Source organism: Festucalex cinctus, chromosome 2 (assembly GCF_051991245.1).
Source record: "Festucalex cinctus isolate MCC-2025b chromosome 2, RoL_Fcin_1.0, whole genome shotgun sequence".
Lineage (NCBI taxonomy): Eukaryota > Metazoa > Chordata > Actinopteri > Syngnathiformes > Syngnathidae > Festucalex > Festucalex cinctus.
The window spans coordinates 7,980,930-8,002,772 of NC_135412.1; the positions used below are offsets into that span (position 1 = coordinate 7,980,930).

A 21,843-nucleotide genomic window follows, 5' to 3' on the forward strand; every position below is an offset into this window, starting at 1 on the left:
AGAGGATAGAAAGGTACAATGCATTTGTTATATATTTAAATATATAGGAAGAGAAATAAGAATATTCTCTTTTTCTATGGGAAATCAGAAGTAGCTGAAGCATGCATCATTGCTGATTAAAGTACTGTACCTTGGTAGAAACTTAAGACAAATGAGTCCAAATTGGGTGAAAGAAAAGACTAATTTAGAATTAAAAGGACAGCAATGTAAAAAAAAATCAAATTTTTGGTGCTTTTAGACATGTGAAAATGCTAATTCCTTGTGTTTTCCTCCATTCACCGCTTTATGAGAAATTCTAGGTCATTCTGTTTTCCAAACATCAACCCCCTCCCAAACCGAGAAAACAAGCGGGTGCTCACTCTGTGATGTCATTAGGTGTGGACCCACCCCCGCACCACCTCTGCGGACTAAATACACGCCCACTTTCTCTGAGACCTCCATGGGATAGTGACAAAAGTAGCCTTTATCAGTAAACATTCTGACCAAATGAATTCAAAGCAATCAATTATCCTTCACATTTGCAATGCCAAACTGCAATGACAATTGGCCGTCTTGAATCCCCAGGTCGCGTGGCTGATACTTGTGTAAACGACAAGTACAATTTCCGCGCTGGTGAACCTCACTGACCAAATGTTGTAGTGGTTAGCACACTCACTCTGTAAGCAGAAGGTGCTGGGTTTGTGTCCCACTCATTGGAGGTAAGTGGCAGTAACCGCTCCGCCACCCAGAGCCCAGGTCCAATATCGACATGCTGGTACTGGTGTGCTGTCGTTTTCAATGCGCATGTCCATTTGACCCAAACTAAATATATTACCCAGAGGGCATGAAGACAAGACATTTAATTGGAAGGAAATCAAACACTTTATTTTGGGTCCTTTGGACATATTTTTTAGTTCCATCGAAATCAAAATTGATGTCCGTCAATGCAAAATAAATAGTTTTCACAATAAAAATACAGTGTACAAAATAGACTGATCACAGTTGTCTCAATAAATGAAATGGCAACTACATGAAGCCACTTGATTGATGACAGTAGCAGAACATGGTGAAAATCAATTTGTATATGAGGTGGTCTAATCTCAAGTTTGCAGAGAACCAACTGTAAAGCATCAATGCAAATCTTTGGGAGAAAGAAGAAATGGTCAACTTTGTGTTTTCACAGTCCGCCATTTTGTTTGTAGAGCGAAACTCAGATTTTATAGCCTAATCTTACAAAATAACTTGAAATGTCTGCAGTGTGCTTAAAACAATAAAACAATGAATTCCTTTTTATGTGAGCTTGTAATAGGCAGAAATGCACATTTCAATAGGCAGTCTTTACAACTGAAAGGAAAGATCAAGTATGCCAAGGAGCTCCCAAGTTCTTCTGCTTATGTCCAGCGTATCCATTTTGTTATTTTTTTTTTTCAACTTGTTGACATCCTGACGGAACAAACAACTCGGTCATATTGGGTGAACAAACTGGTAGACCAGTCTGCGTGACACGTCTGTCTTTCGGATGATGCCCTTCTTGTAGTACTGACGTAAAGATCGACTCAGTTTGTCATAGTTCATTGCTGGACGGTTCTTTCTGATGCCCCATAGCCTGGCCACATGAGCCGAGTCTTCGATTTTGAAAATCCCTATGGACAGAGGGGAGAAGTTTTCAGATGTCCTTCGTTTTAAGTCTTTGGTGTGATTTTTAGTAGATTTATTTTGATATCAACCGGAATAATGACGTTTGAAAGTATGTCACACAGAAGTGACGTCATCTAGCAGCAGCCAATAGAAAAGCACCAAAAGATGATGTAGCTCCCATGCTGTTTTTTAAATATTGCGCACAAGTAATACACGTTAAAAAAAACAACAACATACTAATACTGAAACTAACAAACTAAACTAAAACTAAGTATTTTTTTTAAAAGAACTAAACTAATACAAACTAACAGAACCACCCTGAAAACTAATAAAACTAACTAAAATGAAAAATTCCAAAACTATAATAACCCTACTGCCATATTACAAATAAATTTTGGTTTATATACTGTAGCATTTTTCTAAATATGCAAAAACACAAATAAATTATTTGTACAATTTTTAGGACTAACACAATTTCTTTCCATAACATTATGTGGCCCTTGCGTCCTTCTGATTTTTTGTATGTTGGCCCTCAAATGAAAAAGTTTGGACACCCCTGTCATAACCTGTTAAGTTGAGTTCACGACCGTGAGGTCAAGTGTCCGTTTTGAACTGATGTAACCATCATATAACCATCATCTAGTTTCAACTAGTTTTAGGCTATGTGATGTCAATCTTTAATCCTTTAGGTGATGTGATGTCGTCCTTTAGTTCTTTAACTGCTACAACCAATCAGATCGATTCACTGTCTGTAGCTGCAGACTGAGAATTGTGTGTGGTTGCCGGATTATTACTTCACTGTGCAACTCTCTTTGTTTCTCGTCTAGTCAAGTTTGTTCTACGCCTCTCGATGTGAATAAATAGTTAAAACCTTATTTGTGTGTGCACTTTGGGATCCAACTTCCAGCACATGACACCTAGAGCCAGTTTCTGTAGCTGGGGAACGGATATGGTGCCGTTGCAACAACAATTGTCATAAAAGTATGTTATTTTGCTCCATTTCTTGAATTGTAGAAATGTAAACATTCAAAAGGTGTTAGATCACTCAAACTAGACCAGCTCTTCATCAAACCTAATTAACAATGACTTGATAATATCAACTTTTTTTTTACTGCCCCAGTGGTTTGGTCTCATCCCAAAGTAAACAGCTATAATTGGAATACTGGATGCCAGTTCTCAATTGTTTACCTTTCTCTTTGTTGATCCAGCGAATACAGCGGCTGTAGTTGTGCGGCTTGAGGAGCAGCTCCCGAAGGAACTGCCACAAGTGGATGGGCTGGCTGGGGCAGTTGCACCAAGAATTGTCATTTGCTAAAAAAAATAAAATAAAATAAAATAAAATAGCGGTAGAGCCTCAGGCACAGTATTCATAGTTTTGTCCTTATACAACCACTGGGGAAAAAAATTTGAATAACCAGTTATGGAGGATGTTCATTCACTTGTTTAAATACTGTTTCTAAGTGCTGTTGAGAGAGGAGAAGCTTAACCTTAGCCAGCAGCTTAAAAAAAGAAAAAGAAAAAAAAAGCCGTATTTGACAACAGCTCCAATTTGCCAGTACAATTTAAAATCACTGTCCATTTAAAAATCCAAGTTTGACACTGTTGGCTTTAGATAATGCGCCAAAGGGCCACTGAGACCATAAGACCATAACTTCTCTTCTTTCTCCACACTTTTGGAGCCAGAAAAAAGCTGACTGTCTGTGAGTAACATGAATATAATTTCTTTTATTGACCGTAGAACATTAAAAGCGGAAATGACATCCATCTATTTGCGTAATGAGTTTCTCCGTGCGTCACGGAGATCGTAATAAGTATGTATTTAGAAAGTGGAATTTTGACCTTCACCCAGATATTGTCTGCATGTAAACAGAGTCACTTTTAAGAATAGAAATTTACAGGGTCATTATTTTGTCCTCAGAATTGAGTGATAATTTCCCCCCTTGCTTCGATTAAACTAGTAACTTTTGCTGACTTTTGGTCCTGATTTCTTTGTGTTTTAAGTCAGAAAGTTGTCATTTGAAATAAGTTTAGTTTTTGCGCCATGTCTGTGATGTGCTTTTTTTCTCTCTACAATTTTAAACAACTGAATAAACATCCTCTGAGACTGGTGATTCCATAATGTTTGCTCGGGGTTAGGATGGCCAACTCTGTCCCGCTTGGCGTGGGACGCGCACAGCATTTGAATTAACGGCACACGTGAATTGAGCTTCGTAGCGCGTGTGCACGATTCACAATTGCGCAATTCACGTGTGCCGCTAATTCAAAAGCTGTGTGGGTCAGTTGGTTACCCTACTTGGGGTTGTAGAGCAATCATTAGTCAGGTTTCCATCCACCCATGTTTATTAAAATTTTCAAGAAACGCGAAAATAAAACTGAATGGAAATGCTAAAAATTCAGAAAAAAAGGACCCAAAATTCTCAAAAAAAAAAAAAGAAAAAAAAAAAAAGTTTTATGGTTGGAAGGGGGTGGATTTTGAAGCGTATCAAAAAAACAAAAAAAACAAACAAAAAAAACAATGGAAACTGTTTTTTTTTTTTTTTTTTTAAATAAACACCGACAAGATCTAGTCACAAAGCAATGGCGGACAATAAAGTAAGGTATCCTTTTGGAATTAATTAAAGAAGCGAATATTAATAAATATTAATTAATTAATTTTAGATGGAAAACAGCAAAGAAACGCTACGGTTTATCAAGAATTACAAAAGCAAACTCATAGGACATCATCTCACGGTGCAGCAGTTTCCTGTTTTTTTTCTTCTTCTTTTAAATTACTGGTGGAAATTACTGGAAGCCATCCCAAAGGGATCAATAAAGTCCAGTCTAAGTCTAAGTCATCTCGATGGTGCAAACCGCCACCTACAGCGCGGAGTCCCTTCTCAAGTCAAGTCACATGTCCGTTTTGTGCATTTTCAATAAATTTGCTTTAAAAAAAATTCTAAACAATTGGATGGAAACCTGACTACAGTGGAACCTCTACTTACGAACGTCTCTTCATACGAAATTTTCGAGTTACGAAACGCCTCAACGGAAAAATATTGCCTCTTGTTACGAAAGAGATTTCTTGATACGAAAGGTAAAAATACATTACCGAACACAGCATACTTTCGGCTATGGCTATTTTCTACCATGGGTACCATGAGCGTAAATACTAGATCGGTGTTTGTGCATGTTTCTGACATCCCATTGGCTTAGAGGAACCTCTACCATGGGTATCTATGAGCGTATACTAGATCGGTGTCTATACAGCGTCCTCATCATTCATCCCGCGGCCCATGAGGTGTTCCGATAGTTTTTCGTAAATGTATGAACTAACGGCCAACGAATTTGTGCAAAAATTCAAACAATTGGTGATTGATGAAGGAACAGTAAGTTTTTAATTGCGACGAGACGGGCCTTTTTTTTGGGGGGAAAAAGATGCCTCGCCATACCGGAAGTTTCCACGAAGTTTCAGAATTTGTTTAAAAGAATCGCCCAGAAAAAGTGTTCACCAGTCGGGCGTTTGCTCACTAAGATGAGAAAAAAAAACAAAAAAAAAGCAAACATCCATGGATCAGTTCTTTACAAAACACCAGGCAAAAAAAAAAAAACACTTCTGAGAGAGAGGAACATGAACCAAAGAGGGCAAAAAACGATGAGGACAGCAGTTAAAAAGGTAAATGACGGTGAATTCTTTATTCTTTGTTTTTTTACATTATGCACAACTCTCATTTATTGTGCAATAATCTAATTGTAACATGTATTTGTTACATGTTTTGATGCATTTTTATGCTTTATAAAACATTTATGTCTGAATTTTGGGAGGCTTGGAACGGATTAGGGCCTTTACATGGAAAATGCGTCTCGACTTCCAAACTTTTCTACTTAAGAACTTTCTTCCAGAACCAATTAATTTCGTAAGTAGAGGTACCGCTGTATATTGTTGTCGATAGATGCAGAAATTTGTAAAACTGTTCTAGACTTACCTGACTTAAAGTCTTCTGATGGGCACTGGTCCTTCATTGCTGCAGCTAATAGAAACAGACACAAAATATAATTCAATATCAATTTCCAATACACACCCAACACCTTTCTCTGCACTGCGTTTGCCCCTGGAAAATCAGCAAGTATCACTTCCCAGCTGCCACAATTCTTACCAGATCTCCAGATGTCGAGATGAGCATATAGCATTTCTCCAAACTGCGAGGATCGTTCTCTGAAGTCAGCCTCTGTCATGGAGCACAAGTCCCTTCCACTCAGCTCCTTGAAGAGCACGCTAATCTGTGGCAGTCGGTACAAGTGCTCCGTCCACAACAGCCACTTGTAAACGTGCATGCAGCTCCAATTTAGTGGGTCTGTGGAGGAAAATTCAAATAGGAATTGAATATTAACAAAAAATAAATAAATACTCATAGACATACGCTATTGTTTCATTGACATGATAAATAGTTCTTTCAATCAAGCTACTGAATGCAGAAAATGTAATTTTCGAATGGCTACTGCCACCTGTGGCTGAAAAATGAAACTGCATGTTGCTTTCTTTGTTTATTAAAATTTTATTGAGACAACCATAAGTCATAGTTTCCTGACAAAATCTGTTCATTTTAAAGATAAGTGAAAATAAATAAATAAAATTCTGCATGTTCCCTTCGTCACATACACAAATGCACACATGACGTCACATCTGCAGACAGAGGGCGGGAAATTCGAACCCAAATTCAGTTTGAAAAATATTGGCCAGAAGCTTGCAGGAATTCCTATTATGAACAACTAAGGCGTTAAATTAGTCATTTAAAAAATGTTTCAGTCATAAATGGTCAAATAAAAAGGCTATTGTAAAGATATTTTTGGGCAAATTGTTACAAAGTGCAGCTTTAACCTGGCACCCGTTTTTTTTTATTTTTTTTTTTTTTTTTTAAGGAATCTTGAGTCCAAGTCGCAATGACTGGAAAATTCTAAATGGTACCACTTCTGGGGAAAATGCAGAAACGTGATTCATGGCTGCTCGTTGTTTTTGATACCGTATGTGCTTTGACACCGCAAACAATCAGCGTCACGGCGAAAGATTCTGAAGTCTGTCAGTTAAAAAGGAGCCGCGAGGATCGTCTGTTTGCACAAGGCGTGCGGGTCCCCAGAGGCTCATCAGGTGTATGTGCATATTGATAGCAAGAGCAGTGCGGTGTTTGAAGTTCAACCAATTGCTATTTAAATTGACACGAAACCAGTCATTGTACCTGGCGCAATGTTGAGCAGCTTGCAAGCTTTGTTGACATCACTCAGTACTTCTCCCACCACCATCGACTGGACCTGCTCCAGACAGTATTCCTCTGCTTCACCCTGCACATCAGTAGGAGCGTTCTGAGCCGGGCTGAGTATGGGCGGGCTTGGCTCTGGACTTCCCAAACAATGAGCAGGAAGAGCAACAGCCTCGCCAATCCTCAGTTCTCCGCTAGCTAACCCATCATAACCAGCAGGGTACACGTTATGCCAGCCAAGCTCCGGGAGGCCCAACAAACTGCGGGAAGGTTTGATATCGTCTGTCCCCTCCATCCAGCAAATCCCATCCCTGTCAGATGGGGAACTTATGCAGAAAGATGAGTATCCTGTGGAGTCCATGTGATCGTGACCTGAACTCCCCATCCTTATGCAAGGCTGCAAAAGAAAAGATATTACATCTGTTAAACCAAACCAAACCTATGCTGACATGAGGAAAGAGAATTTCGAAGAAAACAAGGTACAATTGTGTTTTTAGTTGGGGGTGTGAATGGCAATGAGCATGATGCACCACTGACTGCCGTTCCAAAGTTTAGTTGCAGTGAAAACTTGTTCTTCTAGATATTCCTTCCTGCAAAATAAACAATCTCTCTGTCATTATCCCCCTGTCTATGTGTTTGTGAGCAGAGAGCGTGAGTGAGCGCACACACCACACTAGGGCTGGCTATTGCCGCCAACCGCACGATACGTATCGCGATACGTACCGTATCGCGATGCGATACGTATCACGATACGATACGCATCGCGATACAGTACATATCGCGATACGATACGTATCGCGATGCATATGTAGCCCAATACATGATCTCCAAGGCGATACGTATCCCGATATTTTACATTAATTTACTTGCATTTTATAATAACAGTCATACGTAAAAGGATATGTTTATTATGACGGATGACAAAAATGTTTTTTGTTAGCAGCTCTTCTGGTTTACCACCTAGCGGCATGCCTGGTCTAAATGTGTACGCACTGCAGAGCAAGGAGCAGTTTTCACACACACACCAGGAAAATTTATTAATAGCCATGAGTCGATATGAGCAAAAATATTACAATTACAGCTCTAAAATGTGCTTATTTGAAATATGTGGGGAAATAAAAACAGCATTTTTTTTCATGTAACATATTTTATCTCGTTTTTTTAAACAAAATATCGGAAAATTAGTCCATTAAGACACGTGCCATGTTAAGTTTCTAAGTAAATAAATGTCGATATTTTTCCTCTGCTTTCATTTTTCTTAGAAAGACACAGTGTCCAATCACTGGTGAGCTAATTTTTGCATTTGCAATTGAAGGCAATTAACTTCAAAGATGCTGCTGGTTTTTATTTTTTAGGTACAATGCAAGCTGCAAAGGCAAACGTTAACTGCCTATTTAAAGTTAACGAGCAATATCGATTCTGACGCCTGCGTATCGATACGTGTATTGTAATGAGGCCCGCAACGATATATTGCCGTATCGATTTTTTGAGCACACCCCTAAACCACACTATCTAGTGTACTGTCTAGTATCCTCCCCAAAATTATAAGCAAAGCATCAACTCTCTAAACAAGGTGCATAGAATCGGCAGTATGCCACAGACCAGCTCGAAACATGTCGTATTGCACCTGTGCACTGGGATATAATGTCAGTTGCAGAATGGTATGAAAGTAGAATAAAAAGTACAAATGACAACTGCATAAAATATGAACTAGTAGTCAAGAAGTCGCTCGGTTTCAAAAAGGCTGGTGAACTGACCTAAAAAATATCAGATATGAAATAACAGTGAAAGAATAATATAAAAAGCAAATAAGATACATTAGTAATAATTCTATTGGTGTCAAAGTCCGGTCCTCGAGGGCCTGAGTCCTGCATCCTTTAGAGGTTTTGCACGTTCAACACAGCTGATTCATATTTAAGCTCATCAGCAAGCTGCAAGAGCCTAATAATGATCCTGATCAATGCATCAGGTGTGTTGAGAGTAGAGAAACCTCGAAAACATGCAGGACTCAGGCCCTCGAGGACTGGACTCTGACACCTGTGTATTTAGCGCCTCTGTATTGTTTATAAAATGTACTACATTGCAAAATATAGTAGTGCACATGATTTTTTTTATTTATTTTTCTAATGCAATTTGTTTCAACTCAGTTTTGCACAGCATCCATCCATTTTCTTAACCGCTTGCTCCTCACAAGGGTCGCGGGAGTGCTGGAGCCTATCCCAGCTGGCTTCGGGCAAGAAGCTGGACTGATTGCCAGCCAATCTCAGGAGTTTTGCACAGCATATTTGACATTTTGTACAACTGTAATTATGTAACTGTTATTTTAGTTGTATTTGGAATTTCTTACCTTATCATTTAGTCCAAAGTGGGTGCCAATGGAGATCAGTTTCCTCTCCTGATCCATCTGCTCCCTGTACTTCCCTGAAATGGTTTTGCGCTCGTCCGGAGCTCTCAAACTCACGTGCCTCAAGGAAAAAAATGTATGTCAAACAGAGGTGGTTGTTGGTTGAGAGCTGTTTTGTTTCAGTCTACTATAACCACTGAGACACCTTGTTTGATACCTGGCCCTCAGGAGAAAGGGCCTGGCTTGTAATTTAACATCTCAGTTGTGGGAAAACGGGGTGTGATCCAACGAGGGAGGGGCCTATTTGGTCAAAATTGATGCTGTTATCATTTCTGAAGAGTTACTGAAGTAGCCAAACGTCCCTGACTGTTTAGTAAGGCGTAAATTGCAGTTAAGGATTTTTAAAAAGACACAGCTGAAAGTATAAAAATCACAAATTAAAACGTTGTTGTAAGTTACTTCACGAGTGAGAGCGGCATAATTGTAATCTATCAACAAGTCATTTCTAAACTAAGGACATGGACAAATTGCAAAGAGACACACATTGGGAATATGGAGCTCTGGTTGGGACACTTAAGGCTCATTCATTCATTCATTCATTCATCAAACAGCTTATCCTCACTAGGGTCTCATTTGAAATATTTTAATGTTGATAAAAATTGATCTCATACTGATAGACGAACAGGAAAGTCAACCTGAACCTATTGTGATGATTTGTTTTCAAAAGTTGAAGACGACCATTGGAAAGTAAAACAACAACGATGAGCAAGTAGTGCAGGAGCACGGAAGAAATTGTGTCAATGTTTGCTTGGACTCAACAGTGTTGAATTATTCTAAACAGCTGCTTATTAAACTACTTTTTTTTTTCTTTTTTTGCAGATATAAAGAAATTGAGATCTAGTTGACGCCCATCTCTCATGCTCCTCAGACACATTTGCGTTTTCTCAGGTCGCGTAGAATTCTGTTGGACAGGAGCCGTTGAAAGGAGCCACATGCAGACCAGTAGGCCTGCAGGCAAGCATGTAACCCGACTCCTCTTTCCAATAAATAGAGTGGGAAAAAAAAAAAGAGATCTGATAACAAGTTCAAGTCACTCCGAACATGAAGCCAAAACTTTCTCTCAATAATGTTTTTCCAAATGTTTTATAGCAATGCAACAATGCATTTCTCGCTTGTTTCAATGAGCCAAACAAGGCAGAGGTGGCTTGTAGACCAAGTCACAATAACGCTATCCATTTACATATAGCATAACCACTAGTGATGTGTCGGTCACGAACGAATCGAGTCTTTTGAACGGCTCTTCAACGTTAACGATGGGAACCGAGTCTTTATCGAGAGCCGTTCATCCCCCTAAACAGTCAAAATATCGCTGGTGCATTGTACACATGCACGTGCTGGTCAAAGTATGTAAAGTGTTGTACACTACACGCTTATATATTCTTATGTTCCAAGAGAATAAAACTTAATTGAATGTTATTTTTGAGACTTTTCCATATATTTTTTTTAAATGGCATTGCTATTTTCAAAAAATGCTAAAAACAAACAAACAAAAAAAAATGCTTAAAAACTAGTGCTGTCAAAGTTAAAGCATTAATTAATTAATCACAAAAAATTATCGCATTAATCATTGTATTATCACAGACTAATCACACTATTAATATTGACTGCAGATGATCCTTTTTAGCCGACAGCGGATCGTTACGTTAAAAGTAGCTGTTGGAGTTTGAGCAATAAACATAACTACACGCATTAAAGTAAAGCATTTAATAAATGTTTACATATGCCATAGATCATTTTTTTCCCCATTTTAAATTATGCAAATAATTAATTGATTAGAAGAAGCAGGATGAGTGAGTGCAGTGAATAGAAATTTTTGAAGACGTCCTCATAACATTAAATGTCGAAAAAATTAACACATAACAGCTTCAAATTTAGTGGGCAAAAAATGTTGGGAAAAAAAGCACTTTTTAAGTCAGTGATTAATCATGATTAATCAAAATTCTAAGATGTGATTAATCTGATTTAAAAATTTAATCGTTTGACAGCTCTACTAAAAACAAAACAAAACACGAGAGCCAGTATTTTGAACGGTTCTTTTACGTGAACGGCTCCCCTGAAAGAGCCGAAAGTCACATCACTGATAACCACCATCATGTGTAATGAAATTTGGACTTCCTTTGAAAACCTGCAAATCAACTGCCACCTTCCTCCACAATAACAGCGCCTTTCAAAAGGCTGCAAGGCATTCAAATTTGGATCACAAGACAAATGTGGTGCCTTGGCCCCAAAACATTCACTGACTGATACAAAACGTACTATTTCAGACAAACAAGAAAAAAAAAAAACCTTCGATTTTCAGTGATAATTTATTCATACAAACATTCATCAAATTTACAAGAGAAAAAGCTTTGAACACTCCCTCATTCACAAACATGCTGATGTATGATTCATCATTGGAAACTTCAAAGATAAACACACATTGAACTTGACAAGTCATTACCAAGAGCGACTACAAGTGTTGCTCTTTGACCTCTTGCGAGATTTTGTTTGTTTTTTGTCTTTGTGGCATGCTTCGGTGTTAGCTGGTATTGTCAAAGGTCACCCTCGTTTGGGGTTTACACTTACAGCTGCATTGAAGTCAAATTACTCTTAAAAATGGCTATAACTGACACTCAGAGTCAAATTAGCCCTTCAGAACTCAACTGTCGGGAGGTCACGTTACTCAGTGCATAGATCAGCCAGTCCAGTGCTACTAAGTATGCAGTAACAAAAAAATGACCAATGTGTCAGTTCAAAGTCACGAAAGGATTTTTGATGTTTTCATCCAACAAATTAAACCAAACAAGCAGAATAGTATTCACTCAAACACAACCTTATAATCTTTAGGCTAATTCACAATTTTTCCAAATGTTTTTCCTTCTCTACATTCATTAAAAACATTCAAATTGAAAGATGGCGTGCAAGCGCTTCAGAGTGAAAACTGATTTGGTTGTTTACAATTATGCATTGCAGTTCATATAAACTGCAGACCAGTGATATAATGCATTAATTGGTTCCATCACCGGGGAATTACAGCAAATCATGCAATATGTTAGCTAACAATGGAGAAATGACTAGGATAGTGTTGACTTTAAAACAGGATACATGTTCAAGTAAATAATATGGGTTGTTTCAAAGGCAGCACGGTGAAGCGCGTGGTTACTCGTTAGCACATCGACCTCGCAGTCTGAGGTCGCAGGTCGGAATTTCAGCTTTTCTGTGCGGAGTTTGCATCTCCACCACGTGTGGCTTTTGTGTGGATCCTCCCACATTCTAAAAATATGCACAAGGTTAATTGATTGCTCCAGAAGAAAATGGATGCTTGTGTCCAAATTTGACATTGGATCAAAAGCCCATGGTTCTAATTTAGACACAAGATGGTCTTTAATAATGAATTTAAGGCATTGAATATTACTCTGATATCCAACTTAATTCCATAGGCAAGAGATTTAGTTTAAAGTCAAAGTTAATCATGTATTAATTAACACGGATTAATGACACTATCAATTTTGACCGCAGATGATCATTTAACTGACAGCGGATGGTTACATTAAAGGTAGCACAGGTTGAGTTTGAGCAATAAACATATGCATTAAAGCATGTAATATGTTTGCACATGCCATTCAGAGTACTTGTTCATGTCAAAATATTGGGGTGATATTTTTCCCTTTTTAAATTATGCAAGTAATTAACTGATCAGAAGGAAAAAAAAGATGAGCATGTGCAGTGCATCAAAAAATGTTGAAGATGTTATAACATTAAATGTTGAAAGAAATAACATAAAAGGTGCTCTTCAAATTTGGCAGGCAAAAAATGTTGAATAAAAAAAATGCCTTTTTAATTAAGCAAAATTCTAAGATGTGATTAATCTGATTAAAAAATGGAATCGTTTGACGGCTCTAGTTCTGACAAAGTCCTGTTTGACGGTCAGCCTTGCCCGAGGCGTTTTCCTCCCCACCCCCCAAATAATCATTTGGAATTTGTGCGCACTGACTTCCCTTCATCAATGAATGACAAAGAGTAAATCGCCGGATGTTTTTTTGCCACCCCCACTTGAACGAACATGATACTTGTATATGATTCAGGCATGAAATTTGTCATCCTCAATCTCCCAACCCGAAAGATTATCATGGGCAGAACTTTGTCCATCCGTCCCCAACCACCAGACTTAGCAAGTTTTTTGGGGGAGGCCCTTCACGTATTAGCTAGTAGCTGTAATCCAAACGTAGACGAATAACCCAAATATGGACAATCCAATTAGAGGGCCATGAAGAGTCCTGTATGTGAATCAATGAGCCATTGAAGTTGCCTTGTACAGTCTGGGAGTCAACACGACACCCTCGAGTGGAGGATCATTGTGGTGCATTTTATTTCAGTGACTATTGCTTAAATTCAATGGATGACTTGTTTGTAGAAGTGCACTAGCTGACTTGAGCTTCTCATATTTTGTGGAGGACTACTCCATGTTACAAAAATAAAACATGCTTTTTCTGTAATGACCACGTCATTTATCTTTGTTAAAGGGAAACTTTCCAGAAACCCAATCAATCAATTAATTGGGCAGTCAGCGCAGAAACTGGAGAATAAAATGGCAAAATTAATGGCTTTTCCTCCAAAGTATCTCGTTCAACTTGTACACACGCTCACAAGAAAAAACACACAATTTGACAAATGCACGCAACTTTGCACTCTTACAATTCAATCGTATGAGAAGAAGAAGAAGAAAAAAAAAAAAGTTATCACTCAAAAGATTCATTGCGCTACTTTTTAACTTAGCATTCACGTGACCAAACAGTGGCTGCGGGATGTTGGTGGATCCAACTTCAGAGACCTCTGCTGCCCAAGAGTGCCGCTGCAGGGTACAGCCGCTTTGCATAAAAATGATTACCGACTTTCCTGCAGCAACTGATAAAAGCTCTTCCTTCTCTTATCGATGTGGCAGGCTCCGGAGGCATTTATTACTGCAGCTTCTCTAGATCAAGTCCCAAGATTTACAAGTGACCAAAAGGGGAAGGCTCCTGTAAACCCTGTAAGGAGGGAAGAACAGTTAGGAAATATTAAGCGTACAGGGCAAGGATTTTGTCCAATAAACATCCAGAATTTATAATGCCACAAAGCTGCCGTGGAACGAGTAAGTGGTGGCGTTAGGATTAGGCAATAAATCGAATTAATTTGATTAATCGTCATTTTAAAAATCCAATCGTTGAAAATTTGCTAAATCATGAAATCAAATTTTGTCTTCTGGATTATTAAAAGCTGTTCTTATGATTTGTGACATCCAAATGTTATTGTGAGTTGTAATTTTGCACAAGTGGCAGAATGCTGGATGGTTGGTTTACAATACGCATTCACAATAGCTACCAACAACTAATTGTGGCATTAGCATAAGCACAAACTATTACTATTAAAGTTTATATTAAAACTGATTCAGAATCAGTATACATTGTTGTCTGAACATTTTGCACAAGAATTATTTGTTAATAAATGAAACTTTTAAATAATTGTTTGTTGGGTTTATTAGATTAAAATCAATTAAAGTTGTAATCGTCCTGAATGACTGAAAAAAAAATTAAGATTTTATTTTATTAACAGCTGCTAGAGAGCTGAAAGGGATACTTGACTCATTGAGCAATTTTCAACAGTAAAAAGTGAATATTTCGTCCACAATGAATTTGCTAACTACATTATTTTTTTCTTGTACAATTAATAACTTTACAAACTAATTTTTCCACTCGCTGTCGAGTCAACTGAAGCTGACGTCACCTGTGCTGAGGAAGTAGGTAACGACCAATCATGCCTCACCTGTTTTCTGGGTTTTGTTCAGCAAACTGAGCCATGATTGGTCATTACTTACTTCCTCGGCACAGGTGATGTCATCTTCAGTCGACAGCAAGTGTAAAAAATAGTATTTTAAGGTATTAATTGTACATGAAAAATAATGACGTTACCAAATTCATTCTGGAAAAAATATTAACTTTTTGCCGCTGAAAATGGCTCAATGAGTCAAGTATCCTGTGAAGTGTCCAAAAGAGTTAATAATAGATTTGTTCTCAAGCAATTTTCAATACTTTAAATTGGTTAATAATTTGAACGGATAACAGAAAATGTGAGCAAAGTAAGAACAATCATATGCATTTGTGAAAAAATATTAAATTGACCATATTTCTGTCAGACAGCGACAATATTTATCTTCTCTGTGGTTGAAGGTTACAGTGGTGCATGTAGAACGGCACAAAGGCTGTCTGGCTGCGCCAATCACAAATCTCTCGGATGACCCCATGACACCTTACCTGGTTATAAGAGACTATTGACAGATTGCTCTGTAGGCTGTTTGCTACTAAGTCCACAGAGTTGTGTGAAAGTCCATTTTGATCTTGCTGCAACTGGTTCGGGCTTCCCTGCCAGTGTTCCTCTGAGACTTTATGGTTGCTGTCATGGTGGAGGCTGGTGTTGCTGTTGGGCCATTTGCTTCTCTCTGGTGAGGCGAAGGGGTTGTAATTTCCCTCTACGTTGCGATGAGGTTGCGTGTTGAACTCTGCCTGGAAGGATGAAAGCTGCTGTGTGACACCGAGAAGGCCACCGACCTCCACGCTCAGGATCACCCAAATAATATCTGTCAAAAAAAAAGAACAAAAACCAACATGTGGGTTCCAGATCTTAACTGTAATGTAAGATAGGAGGACTACAAGTTTTTGGTAATGAGTTCAGTAAATGGATTCACAATGACACTGGAACTTTTGTTTGGTGCCGTTCCAGTGAGATTTACAAAGAGGACTGCCTAAAAAAAAACATCAAAATTCCCACCGTCCTTGATGATATGGGGCTGCATGTCAGGCAAAGGCGCTGTGGTTAAATATTCAATAAACGCACAAGTTTACATTGACATTTTGGACAGCTTTCTTATCCCTTCAATTGAAAAAAATATTAAATATTTGGGGATGATGAAATCATTTTCCAAGATGACCCAGAGCAAAAACTGTGAAAGCATTCCTTGGAGAAAGACGCATACAGTCAATGTCATGGCCTGCAAATAGCCCAGATCTCAACCCAATTGAAAACCTGTGGTATTGGGAATTGAAGAAAAAAAAAAGGTCCACAGCAAGGCTCTGACCTGCCAAGATGACCTGGCAACTGCAATCAAAGAGAGTTGGCACCAGATTGATGAAGAATACTGTTTGTCACTCATCGAGACCATGCCTTAGAGGCTGCAAGCTGGTGGTGCAACTAAATACTAGTGATGTGTTTTGATTGTTTTTTCTTTGTCTGTTTTTCATGATTCCATATTTTTTTTCTCAGAATGTAGTGATTCCATATTTATTTCGCTACACTTGCTCTATAAAAGTAACATTTACTGTCCAGCACATTTCTTCATTTCTTTTAGTGTTTCTGAAAGCCAATATATTGCATTTTGGAATGACCTTACGACTGTTTCATGCTTTTTATCAGAGTTTGATCTACAGAATAAAACGTCTGAGTGAGTGCTCGTCCAAGACTGGTGAGTCCATACTTTTTGCTAGGGGTTGTAGTGCTTCTAAAATATCTATCTTTGCAGCCCAACTTAAAACTACTACTAATGGAAAACTACGGTGTGTAAGCGGCATAGAAAATTTATTTCAGGATTTTAAAATAAGACAAAGATACTAAGAAGTACCAATGGCTTTGTATTTTATAGATACGCGTACCTCCATAGTAAAGTCCTGTTGCTGTACACATTCTCCACTGGCCCTGGTACATACCAGGAGACACCGGGCTCTGCATGGGCACACTCACGTCCGTCATTTCCTGAGGGGCTAGAGACCGCACCGTCACCATGTTTACATGACCAAACTGATCGCCGCCAACATACTTCAGGCAAATCCCAGGAGGCCAAGACTCTGCACCTAGAAGACATACAGACAGGCAGACATGAAGGCAGTGCTAACTTGATATTATATTTGTGTGGCATCTGCTACATACATACCTAACATGTTCGAATCCGAAAATTCAGATCCGTCTTTCATTTTTTTTTGCAGCCAATTCTTATTTTGCTACATTCAGAAGGTGTGGTATGGTAAAATATTTCCAACTACCAAAATCAAGTAGAAGAAATGGAAGAGGAACAAAAATTACAAAGTGAAGAAGTAGTCGTCATGGCAACTAATGTGAGACGTAACGTACAAAAGTACAATATCCGACCAGGATCCTACCTTTAGCCACACTGCGAGTGGGACTCTAGCTAACGTAAACCATTTTAAATAAAAAAAAACAACAAACTTTTCCGTAGTTAGAAACCGACGTTTGCTACCGTCAACATTAGGGATGTAACAATATCCAAACATTACGATGCGATAAATATCATGATATGAACCTCACGTTACGAAAATTATCACAATATTGTGGGGAAGTTGGTGATATAAAAAAAACTCACAATACTGTGTAAAATAAAACCTCGCAGTTTTGCAAAAAACAACAATTTAAATATATTTGTTGGTATGACTGATTTATATTAGATAAATGCCACAGTAGCCAAAACATTCCAAATAAAAATGAAACTGCACTAATAAATTAACCATCAGAGGGTGCTATAACTACACAAATGGAATATATAGATGCGATTTGACGACGATATTGTGACAATTTTAATATCGTGTAGTGCTGTCACTAACGACTTATTTAAGAATCAACTTGCCTATCAATTATCCCAACGATTAATCGACTAATAGCCGATAATAATCGACTAAAGATCCCGCTCCGTCACCCTAGTTCCATTCCATCACCTTCAAATCCATAAACGTCCGAAGTGAGTACGTTTCTACCGCCAGCGTCCGTGCAAGTGCGAGTGAGGGGGAACAAAAAACAAAACAAAAAAACTTCGGCTTGTGGCCTGACTCGTAAGTATTGCTCTGTTTAACAGGAAGTAGATATGCGTCGGGCCACCCACCATCTTACGTGTGTCTGGCCGGCGGCAATAAATTCATTAAAGCTCTTATTTATTTAGAGATTTTGATGCGAACAGTTTTATTACAAACGTAAGACGTAGCAATGTTAATTTTCTCCCTTTTCAGTCTAAAGAGACCACAAACCATCTCTAAGAAGCATCTTTGTTAGTAGTGGCGAATTGGAGTCCGTCAGCAATAAGTGTCCGTGCAGAACAAAATATGAGTTCCGGGTGTCCCGGCAATGTCCAGTTGCCGCAAATATGTTTTTTTTTTTTTTTTTTTTTTTAAATTATTAAAATAGTTTCGACCATGCATTTTTGCGTCGACCACTTTTTCTGGTCGACCAAATCGACTTTTATTCCCAGCCCTAATCTTGTAATATCACGATATTGTCATTTGGTTACATCCCTAGTCAACATGGGGTGCGTTAGGAAAGTCACTCTGATGCCTTAACATCACTCTTGAGAGTGCGTGCGTGCTCAGAGAGGCAGAGCGCGCTGCCCTCCCATTCACTCATTTCTAAACGCAGCCTTATGTTGAAAAGAAATACGCAGCTCGTGCTTGAACTGTTTCCATCAGTACTGCCTGCCTGATACACTGGGCTCGTTTTTTGGGGCACTCTGAATAACCAAACAGCAAATTTGAACAATGCTGTGAGTCTCCGAATGGGTGGAGTGATTGGATGGGTGGGATTTTATATTTTATAAGCTCAAGTCTCACCTGTGACTGTGAAAAATATAAATTGTGGGAAAGTGCTAGAAAGATGTACTTATTAGGGATTTTCTTTTCTTTTTTTAAACATTCCTATCATCATAGTTATGAATGCTAAAATGTGATTCAAAATACAGCCTTTACCTGAGGTAATGCTTTTATAATGGTGACAGTTGGACACCAGAACAACTTAATTCGACTTAATTTATTCCCTGGAGAAGAAAGAAATGGGTGTAAAAGTGCCAACTACTCAGTATTCATCCATTGCTGTGTATAGCACACAAAATAACTATAACCTGCATTTTGCACCCACAAAAATATAGTATATGTGGTGGACACATGACTGCTAGGCTCTACCTGTGTTCTGTATCCTCCAGGTCTTGGTGAAACGTGTGTCAGGTGGAACTGATTCACCTTCACCAATAGTCACATCTTTCACAAGGGACATGCATGGCGCACTGATATTCGGACTCTCAAAGTCATAGTAGGCTCCAATGGCTGCTTGTAAATTCCTGAAACAGAAAGGAGACAAATGTTACGAACCAGTGACATGTTGTTCATTCGGTGCTGACCGGGAACATATCTTTGACACATCAAATGACAAAAAATATATACCCGGTACATATTGTAAAAAATTCCCTCAACTAGTGCATCAGTGTTTCCAGAGCTCTACACTAACTTTTCCATCAGCACATGATTTGGATGCACCTTTTTCACACTATCAAATGGAGCATTAACAGTTGTTTTAACTGACATGCTGTAGTTTGGCATGAAGTAAACATTGACAGTGACTCAGGTTATTATTGCTAAATATTTTACTATGCATAGGAAGTTTGTCTGGAACGAGGAGTAGATGACAAAACATGTCATTTAAAAAAATAATTTTGAAGAAGACCAAAATGTTTAACTAGAATTAAAATAAATAAATAAATAAATAAATCATGTTTTCAAATCAAAGGAAAGCAAATCATCAGCCTGCATGTGTAGACATGAGTGTAGCATTCCTAATTTCCATGTAAATTCCATGTCAGTTAGCTCATGAGGATTGAATGCATACAAGCGAGGCCACCATGCAATGTAAGCCCGCTTGGCGCCATGACATGCAAAGGAGGGCTGAGGGGGCAACGGCCACTGACATCCAAACGAGGGTTGATGGAATATCTTGTATCGATACTAGATTTTTAGTATTGATTAATTGGAGGTATCTTTTTTTTATTATTTTTTTTAAACAACCTTAGCAGCCTACATATCCATAATTCACTATCTGATATCCAGATGAATTGTAGAAAAAAAGATGACGTAATTACTCCAAGGCAAAATGACGTTGCAGACAGAGAATTCAGTTTTGACTACACAAAACAGCATTGAATTAAAATTCTAATTATTTTAAATGTAATTATAAGTAGATGGAAAGACGTTTTCTGTCAAATGAGCTTGTAAACGTTGAATCCACTTGCTATTGTTGCAGTCCACTGAATGGGCGAGTGGGTGCTTCACGTGACGCGCGCGTCATCCATAACCAGCAGATTTTATTTTTAGCAAACTGGTTGCGAGGAGCGCTCACACGCCATCACGTGACTTGTGTTAGCTCACAGCTTCGCAAGACACAACATGTGATAACAGTATTTGGCCACAATGCATAGTAGATTGTACAGAATGGCTTTCACATTATGTAAACTGTAAACAAAGACTGTCTAGTAACATTAAATAACATTTTCAGGCTTGTGACACGATTTTCAGTTTGGCTGTCAGGTTACATAATACTGTACTCTCCAACAGCTTTCCTGACGTGGAATAAGGGTGTTTTACATGATCCACGCTAAATTGGAATTACGGGGGGAAACTAACATGGGAGTTAGTTATTGACGTCACTTTTATGACTTCGACAGAGTCCTCGGTGTCACGTAAAATAATAGTATCGCACTCATCGAAACAAACGAAGAAGGGACAGTATTTTATTTATTCGTTCAGCTAACTACAGTCTTCATTATAATTAAGTCGCCATACCAGTATTAATATGTATCTAAATTTATCTGTGAAAGTTAGAGTGTAGTTTCTCTTGCGCGTACGGTTGTAATTTACAACCATAATCATTTTAGTAGCATTCGAACTAAAACTCACGCTGCACAAGAATGACTTGTTCCTCCCCAGTGCGTATATAACCATATATAACCATCCGCGAATGTAATGCTAGCTAGCAAACGTCAAATGGCTAACTCGAAGCCAGCTCAACAGGCCCAGTCCAGTCCTCGAGCTCACCAGTTGGTCATGTCCAGAAAGAAGGCGCATCCGGCGGGGTTAAGCTGAAAGCCGAGGAGCCGCTGGAACTCCGAAATGAGGATATCTTTGTCTGTTGTGCCCATACAACTAAATTTTTGCATGAGCTCCTGGTCCACATCCAGGTCCATACCCTCCATTGTCACTTTGCCTCCTGAAAATGAAATTAAAAAAGGAAACTCCTAATACAGATGAAGGCCTCCGCTTGCCATAACAAAACCGTGAACAACAGTGCCCAGTGCGCATGTCACAATCGCAACGCTCACCTCTGATACAACAGAGGCCATGTGACTTTGAAATATTCGCACGCGTCCACAAAACACGCACATAAACTAGTCTACAGTTTAAGATTAAAAAATAAATAAAAATAAAAATTAAAAAAAGCAACCGTTCGCTGCTAATACGGCTGTCAAGCAACCACTCGAACGTTGCGTGCGCATGCGTAGTACATAACGCCACAGAAGTGCTAAACCGTGGGTACGGTTTAGTAAACCGTGGGTACAGTTGACTAAACTGTGGGTACAGACTAGCAAAAAAAATAAAAAAATATTCAGACCCTGACACCAGAGGGGCTCCGTACAAATCAACTGAAATATTGCAAGCCTTTTATTATTTTAATATTGCTGATTATGGCTTACAGCTTAAACAAAACTCAAATATCCTATCTCAAAATATTAGAATATCAGGTAGGCTATTCAACTAATCA

General features: G+C 38.5%; 2 protein-coding genes across 2 annotated transcripts; both read right to left on the reverse strand.

The window, feature by feature from the left end:
* Positions 1–876: 876 nt before the first annotated feature.
* LOC144013562 (SAM pointed domain-containing Ets transcription factor-like) lies at positions 877–9,710 on the reverse strand. Its single transcript, XM_077512597.1, has 6 exons — positions 9,196–9,710; positions 6,828–7,245; positions 5,751–5,948; positions 5,580–5,624; positions 2,806–2,928; positions 877–1,622 (listed from the first exon to the last, which is right to left on the reverse strand). The coding sequence occupies exons 1-6, from the start codon at positions 9,250–9,252 to the stop codon at positions 1,444–1,446; spliced, it is 1,020 nt and encodes a 339-aa protein (XP_077368723.1). The 5' UTR covers positions 9,253–9,710; the 3' UTR covers positions 877–1,443.
* Positions 9,711–11,539: 1,829 nt separating this feature from the next.
* On the reverse strand, positions 11,540–21,542 carry LOC144013565 (protein ILRUN-like). The gene is made up of 5 exons (XM_077512602.1): positions 21,120–21,542; positions 19,218–19,372; positions 16,914–17,111; positions 15,522–15,844; positions 11,540–14,258 (listed from the first exon to the last, which is right to left on the reverse strand). Exons 1-5 carry the CDS (start codon positions 21,275–21,277, stop codon positions 14,223–14,225), a joined length of 870 nt encoding a protein of 289 aa, XP_077368728.1. The 5' UTR covers positions 21,278–21,542; the 3' UTR covers positions 11,540–14,222.
* Positions 21,543–21,843: the final 301 nt, after the last annotated feature.

What these genes read in the sequence shown, in the direction of transcription:
- LOC144013565 (XM_077512602.1), bottom strand. Translation starts at nt 21,277, where the DNA reads ATGGAGGGTATGGACCTGGATGTGGACCAGGAGCTCATGCAAAAATTT. An exon ending in AACAGGACTTTACTATGGAG is followed by an intron (nt 15,845 to 16,913) that starts GTACGCGTATCT and finishes TTTTTTTGACAG; the next exon opens with ATATTATTTGGGTGATCCTG. An exon ending in CAATAGTCTCTTATAACCAG is followed by an intron (nt 14,259 to 15,521) that starts GTAAGGTGTCAT and finishes CCCTCCTTACAG; the next exon opens with GGTTTACAGGAGCCTTCCCC.
- LOC144013562 (XM_077512597.1), bottom strand. Translation starts at nt 9,252, where the DNA reads ATGGATCAGGAGAGGAAACTGATCTCCATTGGCACCCACTTTGGACTA. An exon ending in GCTGCTCAACATTGCGCCAG is followed by an intron (nt 5,949 to 6,827) that starts GTACAATGACTG and finishes TTTCCTCCACAG; the next exon opens with ACCCACTAAATTGGAGCTGC. An exon ending in ATCAGAAGACTTTAAGTCAG is followed by an intron (nt 2,929 to 5,579) that starts GTAAGTCTAGAA and finishes TATTTTTTTTAG; the next exon opens with CAAATGACAATTCTTGGTGC.